Source organism: Gobio gobio (genome assembly GCF_949357685.1).
Source record: "Gobio gobio genome assembly, chromosome: 18".
Taxonomy (NCBI): domain Eukaryota; kingdom Metazoa; phylum Chordata; class Actinopteri; order Cypriniformes; family Gobionidae; genus Gobio; species Gobio gobio.
In genome coordinates, this window is record NC_137111.1 from 199,309 (window position 1) to 223,794 (window position 24,486).

At 46.9% G+C, this 24,486-nt stretch overlaps 1 protein-coding gene across 5 annotated transcripts in view; it reads right to left on the reverse strand.

Moving 5' to 3' along the window:
• The window catches only part of LOC307142532 (von Willebrand factor A domain-containing protein 5A-like), a 36,661-nt gene that overhangs the window by 280 nt on the left and 11,895 nt on the right, over window positions 1-24,486 (reverse strand). Inside the window, exons 4-21 of one of the 5 annotated variants that reach the window (XM_079843501.1) lie at window positions 16,832-17,054; window positions 16,346-16,506; window positions 16,071-16,185; window positions 15,467-15,642; window positions 10,135-10,223; window positions 9,687-9,831; window positions 9,531-9,610; window positions 9,331-9,445; window positions 9,091-9,249; window positions 8,793-8,896; window positions 4,824-5,041; window positions 4,536-4,580; window positions 3,645-3,668; window positions 3,492-3,515; window positions 3,325-3,360; window positions 3,163-3,234; window positions 242-378; window positions 44-167 (exon numbers count right to left, since the gene is read on the reverse strand). In XM_079843501.1, the coding sequence (XP_079699627.1) occupies window positions 44-167; window positions 242-378; window positions 3,163-3,234; window positions 3,325-3,360; window positions 3,492-3,515; window positions 3,645-3,668; window positions 4,536-4,580; window positions 4,824-5,041; window positions 8,793-8,896; window positions 9,091-9,249; window positions 9,331-9,445; window positions 9,531-9,610; window positions 9,687-9,831; window positions 10,135-10,223; window positions 15,467-15,642; window positions 16,071-16,185; window positions 16,346-16,506; window positions 16,832-17,054 (2,047 nt within the window). Of the gene's footprint in view, window positions 1-43; window positions 168-241; window positions 382-3,162; window positions 3,235-3,324; window positions 3,361-3,491; window positions 3,516-3,599; window positions 3,669-4,535; window positions 4,581-4,823; window positions 5,042-8,792; window positions 8,897-9,090; window positions 9,250-9,330; window positions 9,446-9,530; window positions 9,611-9,686; window positions 9,832-10,134; window positions 10,224-15,466; window positions 15,643-16,070; window positions 16,186-16,345; window positions 16,507-16,831; window positions 17,055-24,486 lie in introns of all 5 variants that reach the window. The other 4 variants (XM_079843499.1, XM_079843497.1, XM_079843500.1 and 1 more) reach the window with 4 other exon arrangements.

The window sequence follows — 24,486 nt, forward strand, 5'->3', positions numbered from 1 at the left end:
AGCAAGCCCTGAACACTGAAGGAATGAATGAATGTGGTCTCACGTTTCTGAGAGCGGATCCACGACGCCGCCTTCATGGCCACAAACTGCCACTCCACCTGGTCACCTGATCTACAGGTGTGTAACCAGATCAGAGCCAGAACGGTGGCCCACACGGACCCGTCCACCTGGAACACACAACCACACGTCACACACTGAACCAATCATGGCGTACCTGAGGATATGACATCACATGCCCCACCTGTGCTGGTCTGTGATTGGTCACCTCGTCCTCCGTCTTCCCAAACACGGCAGCCAGCGCGGCGTTCAGTTCCCAGCATCCCGAGGCCTTCTGAAGAGAGACCAGCTGGAGCAAAGGGTCGGCCTGGGGCTCGGGTTCTGCTGACACACACACACAGCGTGATTTCTGATATGATTATCATCAGAAGAGATCAACTCAGACAGGTTCGGTTTCAGGACAGATGCCAGTAATGTCTCCATTTCAACGCTCCGAAATACCGACACAGAGCGAGTTTCACCATTTCTGAAGGGTTAATATCCGCATCTGCAGCAGAAAGACCAGCTGTGATGTCATAATCACCCAAACACATCCCTTACAGTTTAAATGACCAAATTCAACTGGTGTAAGACACACACACACACACACACACACACACACACACACACACACACACACACACAAAAGAGAATCTAACTATAACCCTAATATAACCTGTGTATGGAGATGGTGGTCCAGTGGCTTAAACCATGGAACTGATACACAGAAGGTTGCTGGTTCGATCCCAGCGGTCACCACCAGTGTGTCCCTGAGATTGTCCCTGTAATAAGGCCACTGTAAGTCGCTTTGGATAAAAGCGTCTGCCAAATGTATAAATGTAAATGTAAATGATGATGAAAGTATGATGCGATTAATACTGGCTACTTTATGAACACTGTACGTGATCATGTGCTTTTCTCTTTTTCATCTCCTATCCCTTGAATTAAAGGGTCAGTTCACCCAAAAGTGTAAATCCTGTCATTAATTCCTCATGTCGTCTCAAACCCGTCAGACCTTCGTTCATCTTCAGACACACATGAAGATATTTCTGATGAACCCAGAGCTCTCTGACCCCACCATTGACAGCAGTGATGAACACTCTCAAGGGCCAGAAAGGAAGTAAAGACATGGTAACAATAGCCCATGTGACTCCAGCGGTTCAGCCTTAATCTGATGAAGAGATGAGAATACTTTAGTGCGCAAACACACACACACACACACACACACAAATAATGACTTTATTCAACAAGTTTCTTCTCTTCCCTGACTCTGTTATGCTCACTTCGGCTCACTATTGGCCGAGCACGATCACATGATCACATGCATGCGTTGCGGAGAGGAGATTGTTGAATAAAGTGGTTATTTGTGTGTGTGTTTGCGCACTAAAGTATTCTCGTCGCCTATGTCTGGTTCAGAGAGCTCTGGAGTCATCAGAAATATCTTCATGTGTGTCTGAAGATGAACGAAGGTCTGACGGGTTTCAGACGAGGAATTAATGACAGGATTATCATTTTGGGTGAACTGCCCCTTTAAGACCTGCTGTACCGCACGGATCTAATATAATGTTACACACCATAAGGCGTATTACAGAAACATCGTAACTTTAGAATCCTATCTTATCTGTTCCTCATTTAGGACAAAAGAGGATGTGCTGCGCTTTGATGATAAAATACTGGTACACATGATTGTGCAGTTAGTAGAGGAACTGAGGCCAGCGAGCCGTCACAGAGCTCTACCGCTCATTCTTCAGTGACTAACGCCTTACAGGGTTTTTTTTGCAAAAGGTGATTTATAAAACAAGCTTTAACTTTTCAACAGAGCTTATCAAAATTTCAATCTCTGCCGCAATGAAATCAAAAGCATGCGGCTGTTTCAGCATTTTGATTTTAGGTTTACCTCAGAAGTTGTTGGTTGGCTACAGACCTGACAGCTGATTACCGAACTGATGGAGCAGTTTAAGATTTCCCAACTACAGATGAGATGAGATTTTGTGAGATAAGATAAGAATCCTAAATCAAGTCAAGATTTGCTTCTGTAATACGAAACCCTAAATTAACTTATCATATCTTAAGTTAAGACCTAAGACAGAACGTTTCTGCAATATTGCGCAGATGTTTTTCCTCAACAGTTACTGAAGACACAGGTAATGATGGCGTGAATCCTCATCAAGCGCGACTGAGATCGTTTTGTTTAGCATCAGCATGAGCTTGAAAATCATATTTCATTGGTTTAGACTCATGTCAGCGAGAATTCAAAGTGAATATTCACAAAGCTGGAATACTGCGCTTTAGGAAGGTACACCTCTCAGAAAATGTACAAATAAAGATACTTTTAGATGTTTAATTGCTTTTTGGAGCATTGGGATCGCTAGACGAGGATGAAAATGAGCCCATGATTTACTCTCCCTCAAGTCATCCGAGGTGTGTATGAAATTCTTCTTTCAGACTAATAAAATCGGAGTTATATTACAAAAGTCCAGGCCAATCCAAGCTTTATAAAGGCAGTGACTGTTTTTCTGTTTTTGAAGTCCATAAAAAGTGCATCTGTCCATCATATAACTGCTCCACGCGGCTCTGGGGTGTTAATAAAGGCCTTCTGAAGCGAATCGATGCATTTGTGTTAGAAAAATATCCATATTTAAAACTTTATAAAGTAAAGTTCTGGCCGATCGCCTTCCGTGGAAAAGTGTTGAAAGTGCCTCGCGCAGTTCAAGATGCGTTCGTGACGTCATGACGAGCGTAACTGGCCGCGTTTGTCTTTCGATCAGCAGAGGACCTTTCAACACTTTTTCCATAAATTGAATATGGAAGGCGATTGGCCGAAACTTTACTTTATAAAGTTTTAAATATGGTTATTTTTCTTACACAAATGCGTCAATTCGCTTCAGAAGGCCTTTATTAACCCTCAAAGCCGCATTTTCATTTTTGGGTGAACTATCCCTTTAACTCTAGCGACTGTTAAGGGCAATTAATAGAAGAAATCTTGATCAGGCAGGGAATGGGAAGAATGACTGACTGATATATTCAGATGAGATTAAAATGCAGAAGCAGCTCTATAAGTGTTACATGATTACCAATCCTGACTAATTAGAGTTTTCTGAATCTGAGCCGGATGTGTTGGTTTACCCGGATCTGACGCAGCGTCGGACTCAACCATCATGACATCAGAAGAATCATCCATCATGACAGCAGCACATGCTAAAATCAATCAAAGAGATGTGACATTCAGAAAAAGACAATTAGATTCATATAAAAACAGAAACACTCAGGAAGGATATCTTGTCTTACGCATTGAATCAAACATCATTTGAGGCATCGCCATTGCTAAGAAAACAGAGAGAAACTGATAAGAGCATATGCTAAAACATCATTCAAACGATATGGACAAAAATACAGTAAAAAAAATACACATTTGAGTGAAGTGTGTGTTGGCCGTGTGTTTCTCTTACACCTACCACAATCAGCCATCATGGGAGCCGCTAAAAACAGAGAGAAACTGATAAGAGCCTATGCTAAAACAATAATTTAAATGATATGGACAAAAATACAGTAAAAAAATACACATTTGAGTGAAGTGTGTGTTGGCTGTGTGCTTCTCTTACGCCTACCACAACGAGCCATCTTGGGAGCCGCTAAAAACAGAGAAAAGCAGAATTACAGACACTTTAAAAACACATGAAAACAAAATCAAAACCCACTCGCACCAAACCAGCTACTGACACACACACACACACACACACGGCTCAAATCAGTCTCAAGAGCTCCAGAAACTGTAAAGTTGGTTGCATGACCATTGTTAATTTTCCTGTTTCTTTAGTGATTACCTCTGTGTGCTGGTATTAAAAACATCAGTTTTGTATTTTTATTTGACCTTGTGTCACGGCACAAAAACGCATCTTTATTATATGAACATTTACAGAAAACTCAATATTTGAGATCAGGATGGTCGTTGCTCTTTAAGATGTAAAATGATCTTCACACGGTTCATGAACATATATAATCATTCTTGTTCTTATAACTGAAGGTCAAATGTAATGATTGTTCAGGTTTTCAGTCTCAGCCCTGATTTTTAGGGTGTCTGTTAATATTTTTATGTGACTGTGAAAGTGTGAGTGTGCCATTTCTTTTAAATACGCCTCACTTTGGGGTTTGATTATCTCTGGACCAGACAGGAAGCTGAACCCTTCACAGATATACTGAGATTCTGCTGCTCACAGAGATAGAGCTGGTAGAAATCTGGGGGAAAGCTCTATTCACCTGCTTGGAGAAATGGACAGATGTAATATGATGTACTACAGAACTTACATCAGTGTCCTGGTCCTTCACCAGAGACATTCAACTGTGGCTAAACCAGGTCAAATACAACACTGTGGTTTTGCATTACCAATACACAGAGGTCATCACTCAGAAAAAGAAGAAAATGAAGAATCCACTGGAGCACTTGAGATGGACTGACACACATAAGAGGCTAAAGGAAAGAACAGTGTTTTATTTCTTACCGCACATCATCATCATAGGGGGACAGCCAGACCTTCCAAGCATATCTAATAAAGAAGTTAATGTCACATGTTGATGATGTGAGTACAATATTACACTATTATGTGACAGGAAACTGAAATCCTATGAACAGTCCAGATCCTGGAGAGCCAGTGTCCTGCAGAGTTGATCTGGTCCAGGTGTGTTTGACTGGAGGACAGTGTCTCTCCGGGATCTGGACTGGACCGCCCTGCTCTAAACACACACACACACACACACACACACACACACACACACATCAGTGAACTTACGCGGGACGGGCACTCTCCTCTGCAGCAGCGGCCCTTTGACAGTCTGTGTGCTGTCTTTATTGACGCCGATGAAGGCAGTGTGAGCGCTGCTCACTCCGGCCTGAACGCTGAGCTCCACAATCCGGCTCCGGACGGCCTCCGCATCTGCTCCTCCGGCCCGCTCCTCCAGCTCCAGAGAGCGGATCACAGACCGGGCCGCCAGCTGGTGGATCGTCCTTCTGCAACAAACACACACCTGTGAAGACGTGATCCGATATGGTGGCACTAATGTGAGCACAGGTCGTCTGATCCCACTCTTCTTTGTATTGTATCTGACCTCTGACCTGTAATGTGGCCTGGATTATAATAATGTCTGTTCGTTGGCCAGAGGAGAACTGAGCGACTGAGCCTGGTTTCTCCCGAGGGATTTTCTTACCGTTTTTTCCAGCAGAAAGCTAACGAGCTAGCCATCACGGGGGTGTCTTTGGTGTCTTTGTAGCCTTTACAGAAGATTTTCTATCCAGCCTGGAACATGTGCATCTTTTTGGAGTTGTTCAGCAATAAATCAAAACGCTTACATCCAAGATTTATCCACTTGATGTCCATAATTTATAAATTTTCCGTCATTTTTGCCGCTAGCGCGATGCTAGCTGCCATTTTGGATGAGGGATTGACCAATGACAGGCTGATTCGTCATCCACGTTGGTGTGCGTCATTACGCATGAACCACAGCTCTGTTATTGTGGATAGAGAGAGAGACGCACGGCTAGTATTGAGGAGAGAGAGAGAGAGACGCGCTGCAGTTTTTAGTAGTTTTGTGGAGAAAGTTTGAGGAAAAAGTTTGAGGAGAAAGTTTGAGGAGAAGTTCCTGATAGGAACTGTTTTGAGGCTTGGCACCAGTAAATATCCAAAATCCAAAGAGGCCAAAAACGCCTGGACTTTTTTTGGAAAAATGTAAATAGTTTTGGTTCTGTATAAGTTATCATGTTTATTCCTGAGTTCCAGGACTCCAAAGACTTGAACAAACTGTTTTCCAGAGGAAAAATGCTTAGCTTTTATTTATTTGTGTGTGTTTTCAATAAATATTTGAGTGATTAAATTTCCGTTTTATGTTTTCATTTGTCTTTATGGTCCCATAACTTATTTTACATTCAGGTGACATCAATGCAACACAAATATACTGACAGTGCAACTTGTCTTGAAAAAAAAGAGGTGTGTCAATTGTCTGTGCACAACAGGGTTGATGTTTTACAAGCTTTTTTAGTAAATAACACCTGGCGGAAAATTAATTGTAAAAATACCTTTAGGTCTTAAAGGGTAACTAAACCCCTGCTCAGAGCTTAACTCCACCCACTGGCAATTTTCAAAAAATGCTGGAAAAGTGGGCAGAGCCCGGCGGACACAGAGGGGACGAACCGAGGGCGGGGCTGAGCGGAGGGCGTGCACCTGAGACCCGCAGTGACGGGTTGATTGACAGCTGTGTCTGACTCGCGAGTCGCAAAGATGGAGAATGACTGGAGTGACGCCAGCTTTGCAACAGAGCGGTCATTTCTCCACCTTCACCTGAAGTGGAGGAGGGTGGATTGTCTGTAGACATAAACCCGGAGCCTTATCAATGCGAGCCACTGCTCAAACTGCGTTAACTCCCGATGCCGACGATGCTAGTGAAGCAGCCGCGCAAGAGAACTGACCTAATCTATCTGCGTCTGCGGCAACCACTTGCGTGTCAGGGTTTGAAAGCGTGTCTCATGTATGAAAATTATCTGTACACATGACGGGCGGCAATAATATCGCAAGAAAAGCCTGACGTGTACTGACAACTGCATTATTTAACCGTATTTTCTTCAATACAATGTTAAAGCAAGTGTTAAGTCAGTTTCATCATAATGTTTACACTTCATGTAACATGACAGTTCATACTGGAGTGAAGCCGTTCTCATCGTGTGATTGGGGGAAACATTTCTGAGGGCGTGGTGAGCTCGTGCCAGGGGCGCGGATAGTGAGCCGTTGGAGGTACCATCCTACGTCACGATGTACCACAACGTCCAATAGGAAAATTCAACTGCAGTAGCCACCGTTCAACCTTAAGAGGGCAGCACTTTGGCGGTTTTACACCATATTTTATAGAATTAAAACACTTTATACTCAAATGTCAAAACATTTACTCGAATCAATGAACAGAATTAATAAAGCCCCAGTATTACAGATCATTAACTAAAAAAAGTTGGTTTAGGGTTTAGTTACCCTTTAAAGGGTTAAGAGCTCGCTCAAGTACTGGAGATAAACCATTTAGTGCTTTGTAAGTAATAAGCAAGATTTATGGGCTATGGGCTAATATGGTCACACTTCCTGGTTCTAGTAAGAACTCAAGCTGCTGCGTTTTGGACCCACTGGAGTTTGTTTATTAGGCGAGCAGGGCAACCACCCAGTAGAGCATTACAATAATCTACAGCTCATGAGCATTACAATAATCTACAGCTCATGAGCGCATTAACTCACTGTTCAGCATTTGGCATTGAGAGCATGTGCCGTAATTTAGAGATATTTTTAAGATGGTAGAAAGCAGTTTTACAGATGCTAGAAACGTGGCTTTCAAACGAAAGATTGGTATCAAAGAGCACACCCAGGTTCCTCACTGACGACGAGGACTTGACAGAACAGCATCAAGTGTTAGACAGTATTCTAGGTTACTACTTGTGGAGCTTTTTTGTCCAATAATTAAAAATTTATTTTTTTCTGAATTGAGTTGCAGGAAATTACCGGTCATCCAATGTTTTATATCAGCTATGCATTCCGTTAATCTTGTGAATTGTTAAGTTTCTTCAGGGCGTGAAGAAATATAGAGCTGAGTATCGTCAGCATAACAATGAAAACTAACGCCATGCTTCCTAATGATATCTCCCAGTGGTAGCATGTACAGGGTGAAGAGTAGCGGTCCTAGCACTGAGCCTTGTGGTACTCCATACTGAACTTGTGCTCGCTGTGACATATCTTCATTTACTGCTACAAACTGATAACGGTCAGATAGGTATAATTTAAACCATGACAAAGCAATTCCACTAATGCCTATATCATTTTCGAGTCTATTCAAAAGAATGTTGTGGTCGATAGTATCAAATGCAGCGCTAAGATCGAGTAACACTAATAGAGAGATACAGCCACGATCGGATGATAAGAGTAAATCATGTGTAACTCTGATGAGAGCAGTCTCAGTGCTATGATACGCTCTAAATCCTGACTGGAAATCCTCACAGATACCATTTCTTTCTAAAAAGGAGCATAATTGTGAAGACACTGCCTTTTCTAGTGTTTCTGACAGAAAGGGTAGATTTGAGATTGGCCTGTAATTGACTAATTCTGTAGGATCAAGTTGCGTTTTTTTAATAAGTGGTTTAATAATAGCCAATATAAAGTTTTTGGTACATATCCTAATGACAAAGATGAATTAATGATATTAAGAAGAGGATCTATGACCTCTGGTAGCATCTCTTTTAAGTCGGTATAGGGTCGAGCATACGTGTTGTTTGACCAATTCTTCTTCTCCTATAGCAGTGAATGAGTGTGTGTGTGTGTGTGTGTGTGTCTTCTCCTATAGCAGTGAATGAGTGTGTGCGTGTGTGTGTGTGTGTGTCTTCTCCTATAGCAGTGAATGAGTGTGTGTGTGTGTGTGTGTGTGTGTGTGTCTTCTCCTATAGCAGTGAATGAGTATGTGTGTGTGTGTGTGTGTGTGTGTGTGTGTGTGTGTGTGCGCGTCTTCTCCTATAGCAGTGAATGAGTGTGTGCGCGTGTGTGTGTGTGTGTGTCTTCTCCTATAGCAGTGAATGAGTGTGTGTGCGTGTGTGTGTGTTTTCTCCTATAGCAGTGAATGAGTGGAAGCTTATAAATAATGCAGAATTTATTTTTTTAAATTGTAAAATGCCTGTAGTTTTGTGTGATGGGTAGGTTTTGTGTGTGTGTGTGTGTGTGTGTGTGTGTGTGTGTGTGTGTTACCCTGTGTCTTCCGTTGGTTTCAGTGTAAACTGGAGCTGGTTGGTCACTGGTTGATCTTTCAGCCTGTATTTCACAGTTACTGCTCCTTCTGTCTTTCCTGAACTCTATGATGAGAGAGGAACAGAGAGTAATGTGAGCCTTTGAGGATTTTACACTCTTCAACCCCTTTCCTACAAGGGCCAGAGTCGCGTCACATCTGGGTTACGACAGGCTGTCTTTCACAGAACAACAAAAATTATTGAAATGTTGTTTTTGGTCTCCAAATGCCCTTTAAATTAGACCATTAAAAAGCTTTGACCTGTCCTTTCAGTTGAGCGTAGATGAGCGCCCTCTGACCCTGGAACAGGGCACTGATGGGTGGGGACAGCATGTCCACCGTAACGCCCTCAGGAACGGTCCAGTCCACAGAGATATTATCCACGGCCGGCTGGAGAGCAAACCGGAGCGACTGCATCACCTGACAGAGAAGGACAAGAGAGGGAGTTGAATACAAGCCCTGAACTGATCTTGTGCTGATTCTGTCCACAGCGGATCTTACTTTGGGCTGCATGCGGTCAGCGCCTGTGATGAACTGAGCGTGACCAGAACCTTCTCTGGCCATTCCTGTGATGAGAGCCGTACTCGCACCCTCACCAATCCCGAAGGAGAAACACCTGGAACACATGACCGTCCGACATGAACTAAACCCAACCCATAGTGATATAAGTGAAGGAGCAGGATTGAGACGTGTGCGCTCACCTGTGAGAGTAAGCGTGACTTTTCACCAGGTCCAGCAGCTCTTTAGTGTTCCACACCTCTCCATCCGTGAAGATGAACAGCTGAGAGAGAATCAGTGTCAGGCTGAGGAAAACACTTCACGATGAGCAGAAGGAGTGTGGAGAAGTTTGGCTGTACCTGTCGGGGGTGATCCGGGAAACAGGGCTGACTGTAGATGTGTTTCAGAGGCTGAAGGATCTCAGTGCCGCCCATGTCCGCCTTCATGTTCTTTACTCTCTTTAGAGCCTCTTCCATCGTGTCCTCGCTGTACACAACACTCTGACTGCAACAACACACACACACACACACACACACACACACACACACACACACACACACACACACACACACACACACACACACACACACACACACACACACACACACACACACACACACACACACACACACACACACATAAAACCACCACTAAACCACATGAGATCATTCCTGAAGAACAACTAACATCTGATGGTTTATTAACAAAGTTTGTAATTTTTTATTAACAAAGTAATGTGCCAAATACACAATCAACTTTATTCCCTCTAACTGAATGTAAGTGTGAACTCGTGAACTGGGTACTGACGGGAAGAAGGACTCAAAGTGAGAGCCGAATCCATAGATGTTGAAGTAGCATCCCATGGGAAGACTCTTCAGCAGCAGCAGCAGCGTGTCCTAGAGACACACATGTGCAGTGAGTACAGTAGAGACGCATGTGCAGTGAGTACAGTAGAGACGCATGTGCAGTGAGTACAGTAGAGACGCATGTGCAGTGAGTACAGTAGAGACGCATGTGCAGTGAGTACAGTAGAGACGCATGTGCAGTGAGTACAGTAGAGACGCATGTGCAGTGAGTACAGTAGAGACGCATGTGCAGTGAGTACAGTAGAGACGCATGTGCAGTGAGTACAGTAGAGACGCATGTGCAGTAGAGACGCATGTGCAGTGAGTACAGTAGAGACACATGTGCAGTGAGTACAGTAGAGACGCATGTGCAGTGAGTACAGTAGAGACACATGTGCAGTGAGTACAGTAGAGACGCATGTGCAGTGAGTACAGTAGAGACGCATGTGCAGTGAGTACAGTAGAGACGCATGTGCAGTGAGTACAGTAGAGACGCATGTGCAGTGAGTACAGTAGAGACGCATGTGCAGTGAGTACAGTAGAGAAGCATGTGCAGTGAGTACAGTAGAGACACATGTGCAGTGAGTACAGTAGAGACACATGTGCAGTGAGTACAGCAGAGACACATGTGCAGTGAGTACAGTAGAGACGCATGTGCAGTGAGTACAGTAGAGACGCATGTGCAGTGAGTACAGTAGAGACACATGTGCAGTGAGTACAGTAGAGACGCATGTGCAGTGAGTACAGTAGAGACGCATGTGCAGTGAGTACAGTAGAGACGCATGTGCAGTGAGTACAGTAGAGACACATGTGCAGTGAGTACAGTAGAGACACATGTGCAGTGAGTACAGTAGAGAAGCATGTGCAGTGAGTACAGTAGAGAAGCATGTGCAGTGAGTACAGTAGAGAAGCATGTGCAGTGAGTACAGTAGAGACACATGTGCAGTGAGTACAGTAGAGACACATGTGCAGTGAGTACAGTAGAGAAGCATGTGCAGTGAGTACAGTAGAGACACATGTGCAGTGAGTACAGTAGAGAAGCATGTGCAGTGAGTACAGTAGAGACGCATGTGCAGTGAGTACAGTAGACGCATGTGCAGTGAGTACAGTAGAGACGCATGTGCAGTGAGTACAGTAGAGACGCATGTGCAGTGAGTACAGTAGAGACACATGTGCAGTGAGTACAGTAGAGACACATGTGCAGTGAGTACAGTAGAGACACATGTGCAGTGAGTACAGCAGAGACACATGTGCAGTGAGTACAGTAGAGACGCATGTGCAGTGAGTACAGTAGAGACGCATGTGCAGTGAGTACAGTAGAGACACATGTGCAGTGAGTACAGTAGAGACGCATGTGCAGTGAGTACAGTAGAGACGCATGTGCAGTGAGTACAGTAGAGACGCATGTGCAGTGAGTACAGTAGAGACACATGTGCAGTGAGTACAGTAGAGACGCATGTGCAGTGAGTACAGTAGAGAAGCATGTGCAGTGAGTACAGTAGAGAAGCATGTGCAGTGAGTACAGTAGAGAAGCATGTGCAGTGAGTACAGTAGAGACACATGTGCAGTGAGTACAGTAGAGACACATGTGCAGTGAGTACAGTAGAGAAGCATGTGCAGTGAGTACAGTAGAGACACATGTGCAGTGAGTACAGTAGAGAAGCATGTGCAGTGAGTACAGTAGAGACGCATGTGCAGTGAGTACAGTAGAGACGCATGTGCAGTGAGTACAGTAGAGACGCATGTGCAGTGAGTACAGTAGAGACGCATGTGCAGTGAGTACAGTAGAGACACATGTGCAGTGAGTACAGTAGAGAAGCATGTGCAGTGAGTACAGTAGAGACACATGTGCAGTGAGTACAGTAGAGAAGCATGTGCAGTGAGTACAGTAGAGACACATGTGCAGTGAGTATAGTAGAGACGCATATGCAGTGAGTACAGTAGAGACGCATGTGCAGTGAGTACAGTAGAGACGCATGTGCAGTGAGTACAGTAGAGACGCATGTGCAGTGAGTACAGTAGAGAAGCATGTGCAGTGAGTACAGTAGAGACTAGGGGTGTAACGATTCGTTTTAACAACGATACGATTCATATCACGATTTGAGGTTGTCGATACGATTCAAGGACGATATTGGTTCATTTAGAACGATACGATCCGAAACGATTCAGTGACTTGAAATCGATTCAGTAACTTTTTAGCCAAAAATTGTGTGACTGAAATAAATATCTGGATACTGGTTAGTGCAGGTGAAGTTTCCAAGATTCCTGTTGTTTCTTGTAAGGGAATCCGGTATATCAAATAATTATGGATATAAACAAACAAGTAAACAACAATTAATGGCAAATGCATTCAAATTTTATTTGAATAAAGTGCAACCAACAGTTTAGGTTGAACCTAAACTTGAAGGAAGTTAACCTTTTCTGCTCTCATTTTCAATATTCAATACATTTTCAATAAAAGCACAGTAAGTGCAACCAACATTTCAACAGTAGGTTAACCTGTTACTTCTGCTTTTGTTATCCAACATAATAATATTACAATATTAATATCAAAAATAAAGTGCAACTAACTTCTCTTCAGGTTTAATTAATAGTAGGTTTACCTGCTACTTTTGCTGTTGTTTTTCAACATTAAAATAATACAAATACAATATTAATATCAAAAATAAAGTGCAACTAACTTCTCTTCAGATTTAATTAATAGTAGGTTTACCTGCTACTTTTGCTGTTGTTTTTCAACATTAAAATAATACAAATACAATATTAATATCAAAAATAAAGTGCAACCAACATTTCTTCAGGTTGAATAAACTGGCTGAACCTGCTACTACTCTCAGTTTAATAAACAAACAATATTTAACAAAAGATAAAATGTAACCAACTACTCTTCAATGACTCTACAGATTTCTTTTTCAAAAATATCAACATGATCTGACCGCAGAACACTTCTCTGTGCGTTCATTATGTCGCCAGCAGTACTAAAAACTCACTCTGCTGGTACACTGGTGCCAGGAATGCACAGGTAACAAGCAAGGGTTGAAAGGACAGGTAGCTCTTTCTCTTGGTGGCTTGATAATTTCTCGCTCGTTGGCTTCTCCTCTGCCATGCGCCATGCTATGTTTTGTTTTCTCAAGCCCCGTTCTCACCGCCAGCGACACGCAGCGACAAAGCGACACAATCCCATTAATTTCAATGAGCGCTGCTGCTGGCGTTGCGATGATGTCACAGATAGGCAGACTGAATCGAGTAACGTTTAACGCCTTTATCATTAAAAGTGCTAAGAAAAAACATCCATATAAAGTCTGACGTGCTTAAATCCAATGCGTTATTTTCTATGATCGATACAATCGATTGATTACCTTTTAAAACGATGTTAGATCGATATATGTCGTCCGGAAGGCCAACTTGCCGAGCACAGATCGATGTAGTTAGATCATAAGAAAATAAATCGATACATCGATGTAGTAGATGAATCGTTACACCCCTAGTAGAGACGCATGTGCAGTGAGTACAGTAGAGACGCATGTGCAGTGAGTACAGTAGAGACGCATGTGCAGTGAGTACAGTAGAGACACATGTGCAGTGAGTACAGTAGAGACGCATGTGCAGTGAGTACAGTAGAGACGCATGTGCAGTGAGTACAGTAGAGACGCATGTGCAGTGAGTACAGTAGAGACGCATGTGCAGTAAGTACAGTAGAGACACATGTACAGTGAGTACAGAAGAGACGTATGTGAAGTGAGTACAGTAGAGACGCATGTGTAGTGAGTACAGTAGAGACGCATGTGCAGTGAGTACAGTAGAGACGCATGTGCAGTGAGTACAGTAGAGACGCATGTGCAGTGAGTACAGTAGAGACGCATGTACAGTGAGTACAGTAGAGACACATGTGCAGTGAGTACAGTAGAGACGCATGTGCAGTGAGTACAGTAGAGACGCATGTACAGTGAGTACAGAAGAGACGCATGTGCAGTGAGTACAGTAGAGACGCATATGCAGTGAGTACAGTAGAGACACATGTGCAGTGAGTACAGTAGAGACGCATGTGCAGTGAGTACAGTAGAGACGCATGTACAGTGAGTACAGAAGAGACGCATGTGCAGTGAGTACAGTAGAGACGCATGTGCAGTGAGTACAGTAGAGACGCATGTGCAGTAAGTACAGTAGAGACACATGTACAGTGAGTACAGTAGAGATGCATGTACAGTGAGTACAGAAGAGACGCATGTGCAGTGAGTACAGTAGACGCATGTGTAGTGAGTACAGTAGAGATGCATGTACAGTGAGTACAGAAGAGACGCATGTGCAGTGAGTACAGTAGAGATGCATGTACAGTGAGTACAGAAGAGACGCATGTGCAGTGAGTACAGTAGAGACGCATGTGCAGTGAGTACAGTAGAGACGCATGTGCAGTGAGTACAGTAGAGACGCATGTGCAGTGAGTACAGTAGAGACACATGTACAGTGAGTACAGTAGAGACGCATGTGCAGTGAGTACAGTAGCGCATGTGCAGTGAGTACAGTAGAGACGCATGTGCAGTGAGTACAGTAGAGACACATGTGCAGTGAGTACAGTAGCGCATGTGCAGTGAGTACAGTAGAGACACATGTGCAGTGAGTACAGTAGAGACACATGTGCAGTGAGTACAGTAGAGACGCATGTGCAGTGAGTACAGTAGAGACGCATGTGCAGTGAGTACAGTAGAGACACATGTGCAGTGAGTACAGTAGAGACACATGTGCAGTGAGTACAGTAGAGACGCATGTGCAGTGAGTACAGTAGAGACGCATGTGCAGTGAGTACAGTAGAGACACATGTGCAGTGAGTACAGTAGAGACACATGTGCAGTGAGTACAGTAGCGCATGTGCAGTGAGTACAGTAGAGACGCATGTACAGTGAGTACAGTAGAGACGCATGTGCAGTGAGTACAGTAGAGACGCATGTGCAGTGAGTACAGTAGAGACACATGTACAGTGAGTACAGAAGAGACGCATGTACAGTGAGTACAGTAGAGACGCATGTACAGTGAGTACAGTAGAGACGCATGTACAGTGAGTACAGTAGAGACGCGTGTGCAGTGAGTACAGTAGAGACGCATGTGCAGTGAGTACAATAGAGACGCATGTGCAGTGAGGACAGTAGAGACGCATGTGCAGTGAGTACAGTAGAGACGCATGTGCAGTGAGGACAGTAGAGACGCATGTGCAGTGAGTACAGTAGAGAGACGCGTGTACAGTGGTTACAGTGACTCAGTACATCTCAATAAATGTCATCTGAAATTCTAAATCTTACTCTTGCACTGTCGATGCGCATCTGTGCGTCTTTCCCATGATGCATCATGCAGTCCATACTGCCAGATCTGTCAACCACAAAAACAAACTCGCCTTGAGATGCCAATGATGACATCACGTCCGCAGGGAACTCTGGGTACAAACTGATCATGAGCACCGGGTCGCCCATCAGAGACCCTGAAACAGAGACGGTGTAAACAGGGTAAGAGGGTGTGAATGGCCTGAATCCTGTATGAACTGTGTCTCTGTCCTGCAGAGCAAATCAAACTCCCTGAATAACTAATCAAGCCCTGTGTGAAAACTTGCATATGATCCACCCTAAACATCAGAGACCTCTTTTCTCTCTAATACAAGAATTATTAATAGTCTAAATGAAATGTGGAGTAAACAGGATAGTTTCTCTTTGTTGTAGGGTGAGGTCAGCAGTCTTTAATCGCTCAGTGAGGGAACTGCCATCATAACGAAATCTGGCATTGTGGGATATTTTACATTACAGTCGTGAGTGTGAAGATTCAACAGAACCACTGTCTTCTTGCCTACGATGACTAACCCTTTAACTCACACATTAAAAGTATATGTAATCATGTAGAAACAAAAGCCTGCACCTGTCTGAGCCGCGGCCGCTCCGGCCTCCACCACAGCAGTGGGCTGATGGGCATTCTCATAGTACAGAAGCAGCTCGACGTCCTTATCGAACCGGTGACCAGCACTCAGAGTCACCTGCACACACCATTACAGGCTTCAGGAAACTGACCTTAATGCATAAAAACTGTACATGCTCACACACACACACACACACACTCACACACACACTCACTCACACACACACACTCTCTCTCTCACACACACACACTCACTCACACACACACACACACAGTACCGTGGCGTGGGTGTGCTGTGCGTCGAGGAACACCAGAGGATCCAGAGGACAGCTGGAGTCCAGTCTGGAGATGCGGTCAGACGATCTCACATCCACACTCAGAGACAGTGTGTAGGGAATAACACTCGCTGAGGAAACTTCTGGAACACCAGCGGCTGAAGCTGAGACAATCACACACAGATATGACCCGGTATTCAATGAACACGGCTTTGATCACAGGAATAAATTACACTTTACTATACATTCATACACAGAGAACATAATCATAATCTTTGCTGCTTTAAATCAAACAGAACAGATTTTTAAAAATCATGTAGAAATACACAGAGGTAAAAACACTAGTGAAGATGAGGACAGTCAGTGTTGTGGCCTGTATATGATTATGATTGTGCAGTCCTGTAATGTGTGTGAGTGTGTGTGTGTGTGTGTGTGTGTGTGTGTGTGTGTGTGTGTGTGTGTGTGTGAGTGAGTGTTTGCTGAGATCACCTGTTGGTGTGTATCTGGGGTTGAGAACGGCTGGCAGACAGAAACGCAGTGCGTCGTCGGCCTGAATGCTGAGCTCCATCACATAGACGATGGTGATGACGGCGATCTGACCCGGAGACAAACACCCGACGCTCAGCTTGAACACATCCGAACTCTCGTCGCTCTCTTCCAGCAGAAACGCCTGCTGACCCGAACTCAGAGCATCATCATACTGATCCCGCGCCTGCAGAGACAAACACACCAGAGCCACTGCTCGTCACCTGATCTCAGTCTGACCACAAACACACCAGAGCCACTGCTCGTCACCTGATCTCAGTCTGACCACAAACACACCAGAGCCACTGCTCGTCACCTGATCTCAGTCTGACCACAAACACACCAGAGCCACTGCTCGTCACCTGATCTCAGTCTGACCACAAACACACCAGAGCCACTGCTCGTCACCTGATCTCAGTCTGACCACAAACACACCAGAGCCACTGCTCATCACCTGATCTCAGTCTGACCACAAACACACCAGAGCCACTGCTCGTCACCTGATCTCAGTCTGACCACAAACACACCAGAGCCACCGCTCGTCACCTGATCTCAGTCTGACCTCGACAACGCTTTACTGGCCAACTCAGACTTCTCAGGACGAGCCCCGTGTTTACAGTGGCGAGGATATTTTATAGGAGTGGCACAGAAATCTTCATTATTCGATTTTGACTATACAGTCCTGGACTGTGTGCCAACAACACAACTGAACACAGTTAAATGGACTTGACGGTGATTGAGGTGAATGTTTGTTTTCGAGTACATGTATTTGTGCATTAAATTACAGATAAAAAGTACATTCATTTGTGCCTTATATAGTGAGCTCATATATACATTGAGGGCGGTTCATAAATGTGACGCATATACACTCACCTAAAGGATTATTAGGAACACACACTAATACTGTGTTTGACCCCCTTTGGCCTTCAGAACTGCCTTAATTCTACATGGCATTGATTCAACAAGGTGCTGAAAGCATTCTTTAGAAATGTTGGCCCATATTGATAGGAGAGCATCTTGCAGTTGATGGAGATTTGTGGGATGCACATCCAGGGCACGAAGCTCCCGTTCCACCACATCCCAAAGATGCTCTATTGGGTTGAGATCTGGTGACTGTGGGGGCCATTTTAGTCCAGTGAACTCATGGTCATGTTCAAGAAACCAGTTTGAAATGATTGGAGCTTTGTGACGGTGCATTATCCTGCTGGAAGTAGCCATCAGAGGATGGGGACATGGTGCTCATAAAGGGATGGACATGGGCAGAAACAATGCTCAGGTAGGCCGTGGCATTTAAACCATGCCCAATTGGCACTAAGGGGCCTAAAGTGTGCCAAGAAAACATCCCCCACACCATTACACCACCACCACCAGCCTGCACAGTGGTAAAAAGGCATGATGGATCCATGTTCTCATTCTGTTTACACCAAATTTTGACTCTACCATCTGAATGTCTCAACAGAAATCCAGACTCATCAGACCAGGCAACATTTTTCCAGTCTTCAACTGTCCAATTTTGGTGAGCTGGTGCAAATTGTCGCCTCTTTTTCCTCTTTGTAGTGGAGATGAGTGGTACCCGGTGGGGTCTTCTGCTGTTGTAGCCCATCCGCCTCAAGGTTGTGCGTGTTGTGGGTTCACAAATGCTTTGCTGCAGACCTCGGTTGTAACGAGTGGTTATTTCAGTCAAAGTTGCTATTTCTATCAGCTTGAATCAGTCGGCCCATTCTCCTCTGACCTCTAGCATCAACAAGGCATTTTCTCCCACAGGACTGCCGCATACTGGATGCTTTTCCCTTTTCACTCCATTCTTTGTAAACCCTAGAAATGGTTGAGTGTGAAAATCCCAGTAACTGAGCAGATTGTGAAATACTCAGACCGGCCCGTCTGGCACCAACAACCATGCCACGCTCAAAATTGCTTAAATCCCCTTTCTTCCCCATTCCGACATTCAGTGTGGAGTTCAGGAGATTGACCAGGACCACACCCCTAAATGCATTGAAGCAACTGCCATGTGATTGGTTGATTAGATTATTGCATTAATGAGAAATTGAACATGTGTTCCTAATAATCCTTTAGGTGAGTGTATTACAAATACATGCAACCGTTGGGTGATCCGCTCATCTACTGTTCGTCGGGAACGATCTCTGCGCCTGGCACTGAGGAGGCAAAAGTCTCATGTGTTGTTGTCGTGGGGGAGTCACGTGATCAGCTGGATAAGATGGCGGCATAGTTTGATTCTCCTCACCCAGAATTGTTCATTTGATCGGTAATTCTCCGTTGAAACATTTTTATTTTTGTTCAGTTTGTTTATAATCATTTCAGTTGAAGCAGGATGGCAGAATCGGGTAAAAAGTCCATATCCAATACCTCGAAAAACAAAGTTAATCGGTCTGAAATGGAAGCCATTGCTGAATCAGTGTTGGAGAAACAGCCTGACTATCTTGAATCCCGTTTTGATCAACTTCAGCAGATGGGAAAAGATACGGAAGGGAAACTGGGCGCTATCCAGACCCACTTAATGACTTTGTCTGAGAGCATCGGAACTATAAATACGGAGATGGGAAAATACGATCGGATGTTAAAGGTAACTCAAAGTTGCTAGCCACTCAAGATGCAATGCTACAACAGATGCAACTTAAGTTGGCGGACATGGAGGACAGAAGTCGACGGTGTAACATTCGAATCACGGGCTTGACAGAGGGTCTGGAAGGGTCTAGTGCAATCCAGTACCTGACGCAATCACTCCCTAAAGGGTTTCCCTCCCTTGGCAGTCTCCAGGGTGAAATAATGCGTGCCCATCGAGTGTACACTGACAACAAGAATCGAGGGAATGCCCGCACAATGATTTTCAACGTCCTTCGTTTTACCACCTGCCAATCGATTCTTCGAGCTGCCAGGAAAAACCCTCTCACTGTCGAAGGTCGGAGGGTGAGATTTTTTCCAGATTATAGCAGCTACACTCTTAAACGCCGCTTAGCCTTTTCCCAGGCAATGGATAACGCTCGTGCCAAGGGCGTGGAGTTCTTCCTGCTCTACCCTGCAATTTTGAAGATAAAGGTTGGTGGCCGAATGGAGTCGTTCCAGTCTCCTAGAGATGCTGAGGATTTTATCAATACACTGCCTGCGGTGCTCCCCCTTTCGGGTGCGGACGATGGAATTTCAGTGGAAACTGAAGGTACAGATGCCGACGCGGACGCGTGAGCGGTTCGTCAAACAAGATCCTGTTCAGGATTTGTTTTGTTGTTCACTCCCTGGGCCTTTGTTACACAATTGCAGGCTTAGATTGGCTATTTGAATGTTTGGTTTGAAGCAGTTCGACAAGCTGCTTTAGAAGAGGACATTGCGCCGTTGAAGTCACAAAACTCATGGTTAATTCTGTATTTATAATGTTAACTTGTTTATTTGAAGTATAATGGTCTGATTTAATTTATATACAAGCTATGATTTGTTTTTGGATTAAGATGACTCGCTCACGCAAGCTCTGGATCAACAACTAATGTCCGACTTTTTCTTCTTCTTGATTGATTTATTTGTATAATTTTTTTCACTGCGAGGACCAACATTTTGACTGTGTAGTTACCGAGATGACTATAATACCTGTTCTGGTAGGAGGCCTACAGTGTAAGAAGTGTTTTCATCACTCATATATATATATATATATATATATATGTCTCCCGAGTTCTCGTCAGCGTCGCCCTGGCAACAAACAACGATCACCTGCCAGCACTCAGCACGGGCCGGATTGGCACAGCTGCAGGCGATCCCCACACCACATAAAGCACCGCACATGGGAACACCAGTCTGAGCACGAACACTCCATGAAGCAGAGCACTAACCTTTCTCTCTCTCTCTCAGACAGCAGCCTGTGACACTCCGGCCAGCCAGACCCTCTGACGTCACCGCGAGTCACCACTGCACCACCGGGAAGAAGGAAGCACCGCGCACCAAAGACTTCACCTCACTGTTTGTTCACCTGCTCACAATAAACCCACCCTCCGGGGGCTTTTCACCTAGCACTGTGTTGCGTGATTCTTCACCCTGCCACAGTGGTGGAGAATGCGGGCAAGAGCGTGAAGAATCACCAACCATCCCCGGACTTTTACTTTGTTTTTTTTTCCTGTTTCCCCAGTCACTCACGAAAACCCGGAAGTAGGGCGGCGTTCCTCCCCATCATGGAAGACCTGCTCAAATGCTTAACGGAAGTGAGTGCACGTCAGCAACAGATCGCTGAACACCTGGCAGCCCGTCAAGCATCGATACAAGAAGAGTTCGCCGCCCTCCGCCTCTCCGCTGCCCAACGCGTTCCGCTTCCTGATCCGCGAGTCCGAGCAACCCAGCTGCTACCAAAACTAACGTCTCAAGATGATGTTGAATTATATCTGCAGATGTTCGAGACCACGGCGGTTCGAGAGAGCTGGGAACGAAGCGAGTGGGCGCGGGTCCTGGGACCCCTTTTGTCTGGTGAAGCTCAAAGAGCATACTTTTCTCTTCCCGCTGAGTCGGCTGATAATTATGATGAACTTAAGAAGGAAATCCTCGGACGTCTTGGGCTATCCGCCATCTCCGCAGCCCAGCTGTTCCATGAGTGGGAGTTCAAGCCTCGACGCCCAGCCCGCGCCCAAGCCGCAGAACTGTCGCGGCTCACACGTCACTGGTTGCTCGAGGGAACACCCACCGCGGGTCAGGTTGCGGAGCGCGTCACCGTGGACCGGATGCTCCGAGCTCTCCCACCGCCCACCCGGAAGATCGGCCCACCCGGCCCCGCCAGCACGCGCATGGTTGGCTGGTTGCAGCCTGCATCAGGACCCACCCCGCGGGGCTCCACGAGCGGAGGTAAAAGTGAATGGACGGTCGGTCCTGGCCCTCTTGGATTCCGGGAGCTCGGTCAGTCTCGTCCAAGCCACCGTCCTCCCACCGCAGAAGGCCGTCAAAGCACAGCTCCCGATTACCTGCGTTCACGGCGACACTCGTCATGTTCCGGCCCGCCGAGTGACAATATCAGCGGGCCCTGGCGCCTGGCCAGTGGAGGTTGGCGTGTTGAAAGATCTTCCGGTTCCTGTGCTTCTTGGGCGGGACTGGCCGGGGTTCGAGGAGCTTCTTCGGGCCACCACGCAGCCAGCCAGCCGGGCCGGGAGCCGCCCCCATAGTCGTCGCCGCCGGAAGAGGAGCCACAACACCGCCCTGCTGGCGACAGACAGCGGGAGAGATGGTGAGTCCCCCTCCCCGGTTACTGACGTGTTCTTTGATGTCTTCCAACAGGTCCAGGGAGGGGGCTCGTTCGCGAAGGCCCAGCTGGAAGATGACCGGCTCAAGCATTGCTGGTCGCAGGTCCGGACAGTGGATGGCCACGAGCACCAACCAGCACCCCATCCTCTCCCGCACTTCGTCGTCAGGAACGGCCTGTTGTACTGTGTCGCCCAGCGAAGGGGGGAGGTAAAATAACTGCTCGTGGTTCCCAAACCAAATGTGGAAATGGTCATGGAGCTAGCCCATAGCCATCCGATGGCCGGCCACCTGGGAACCGCCAACACCATCCAGCGCATCCGGGACCGTTTCCACTGGCCAGGCTTGGATGGAGAAGTGAAGCGGTTCTGCCAAGCCTGTCCCACCTGCCAGAGGACCGCGCCACGAGCACCTCCCCCCAGTCCGCTCATACCACTGCCCATCATCGGGGTACCTTTCGAGCGAATTGGAATGGACCTGGTGGGGCCGTTGCCGAAGTCTGCCCGTGGACATGAACACATCCTGGTGATTGTCGACTACGCCACCAGGTATCCAGAGGCACTTCCCCTACGGAAAGCCACGGCCAAAAACATCGCCAAGGAACTCTTCCTCCTCTGCACCCGAGTCGGCATCCCAGCGGAGATACTGACGGACCAAGGAACTCCCTTCATGTCCCGGCTAATGGCTGACCTCTGCCGGCTGCTGAAGGTGAAGCAGATCCGGACCACAGTATACCATCCGCAGACAGACGGCTTAGTAGAGCGCTTCAATCAAACCCTCAAGCAGATGCTCCGGCGAGTGGCCGCCGAAGATAAGCGAGACTGGGACCTGATGCTTCCATACGTCCTCTTCGGAGTCCGCGAAGTTCCCCAACCTGGCAGGGTCCGTTCACGGTCATAGAGCGAGTGGGTCCTGTCAACTACCGGCTGCGCCAGCCAGGCCGGAGGCGTGAAGAGCAGCTATATCATATTAACCTGTTGAAGAGGTGGGTGGGGACCAGAGACCAACTCAGCGCACTGGCCTCTGTCGAGCCCCCGTTCGTGGACGTGGGAACACAGCTGTCGGCCCCCCAGAAGACGGCGCTGGATCATCTGGTCCGTCAGTTCTCTGATGTGTTCTCCACACGTTCCGGGCAGACCAAAGTCATCCAGCACGACATCCGCACACCACCTGGCGTCATTGTGCGGCAGCGGCCCTACCGGGTCCCCGAGGCTCGGAGACAGGCCATCGAGGACGAGGTCGGTGAGATGCTGAAGTCGGGGGTAATCGAGCCATCACGCAGCGCCTGGTCCAGCCCCATCGTCATGGTCCCGAAGCCGGATGGCACCCTCCGCTTCTGTAATGACTTTCGCCGGCTCAACGAGGTCTCGGAGTTCGATGGCTACCCGATGCCCCAAGTGGACGAGCTGCTGGAGCGCCTGGGGAGGGCTCGGTATATTTCGACGCTCGACCTAACGAAAGGTTACTGGCAAGTTCCCCTCACCGACTCCGCCAAGGAGAAGACGGCGTTCTCATCACCCAGTGGGCACTGGCAATACCGAGTCCTCCCCTTCGGCCTGCACGGGGCCCCCGCTACGTTCCAGAGGATGATGGACATTCTTCTACGTCCCCACCAAGCGTACGCGGCAGCATACCTCGACGACGTAGTCATCCACTCCGAGACCTGGCAGGACCACCTGGAGCGGTTGCGGAGGGTGCTCCTGGAACTCCGGCGGGCGGGGTTAACCGCCAACCCCCGGAAATGCCATCTCGCCCTCGCCGAGGCTCAGTACCTGGGTTTCCGGGTGGGTAGAGGACTGATCCAGCCCCAGCAGAAGAAGATAGACGCCATCCTGTCGACGCCCCGCCCGGAGACCAAAACCCAGGTACGAGCCTTTTTGGGGTTGGCGGGGTACTATCGCTGTTTTATCCCCGACTTCTCCACCCTAGCATCTCCCCTGACAGACCTGACCAGGAAGGGGCAGCCGGAGAAGGTGCAGTGGGACAGCAGCCTGGACAGGACCTTCCGGAGGATCAAGACCGCCCTGACCACGGAGCCGGTCTTGCGGGCGCCCGACTTCAACTGCCCCTTCCTGCTGCAGACGGATGCCTCGGACACGGGCCTGGGGGCGGTCCTTTCCCAGGTCCGCGAAGGTGAAGAGCATCCGGTCACGTACATCAGCCGTAAGCTGACCCCAGCCGAAACCAGGTATGCGGCGGTGGAGAAGGAAGCCCTGGCCATAAAGTGGGCAGTCCTGGAGCTCCGCTACTACCTGCTGGGACGCCGCTTCACCCTGATGACCGACCACGCCCCGCTGCAGTGGATGGCCCGAGCCAAGGACACCAACGCCAGGGTGACGCGGTGGTTCCTGGCGCTCCAGGACTTCCACTTTACGGTGGTACATCGGGCCGGGACGGCC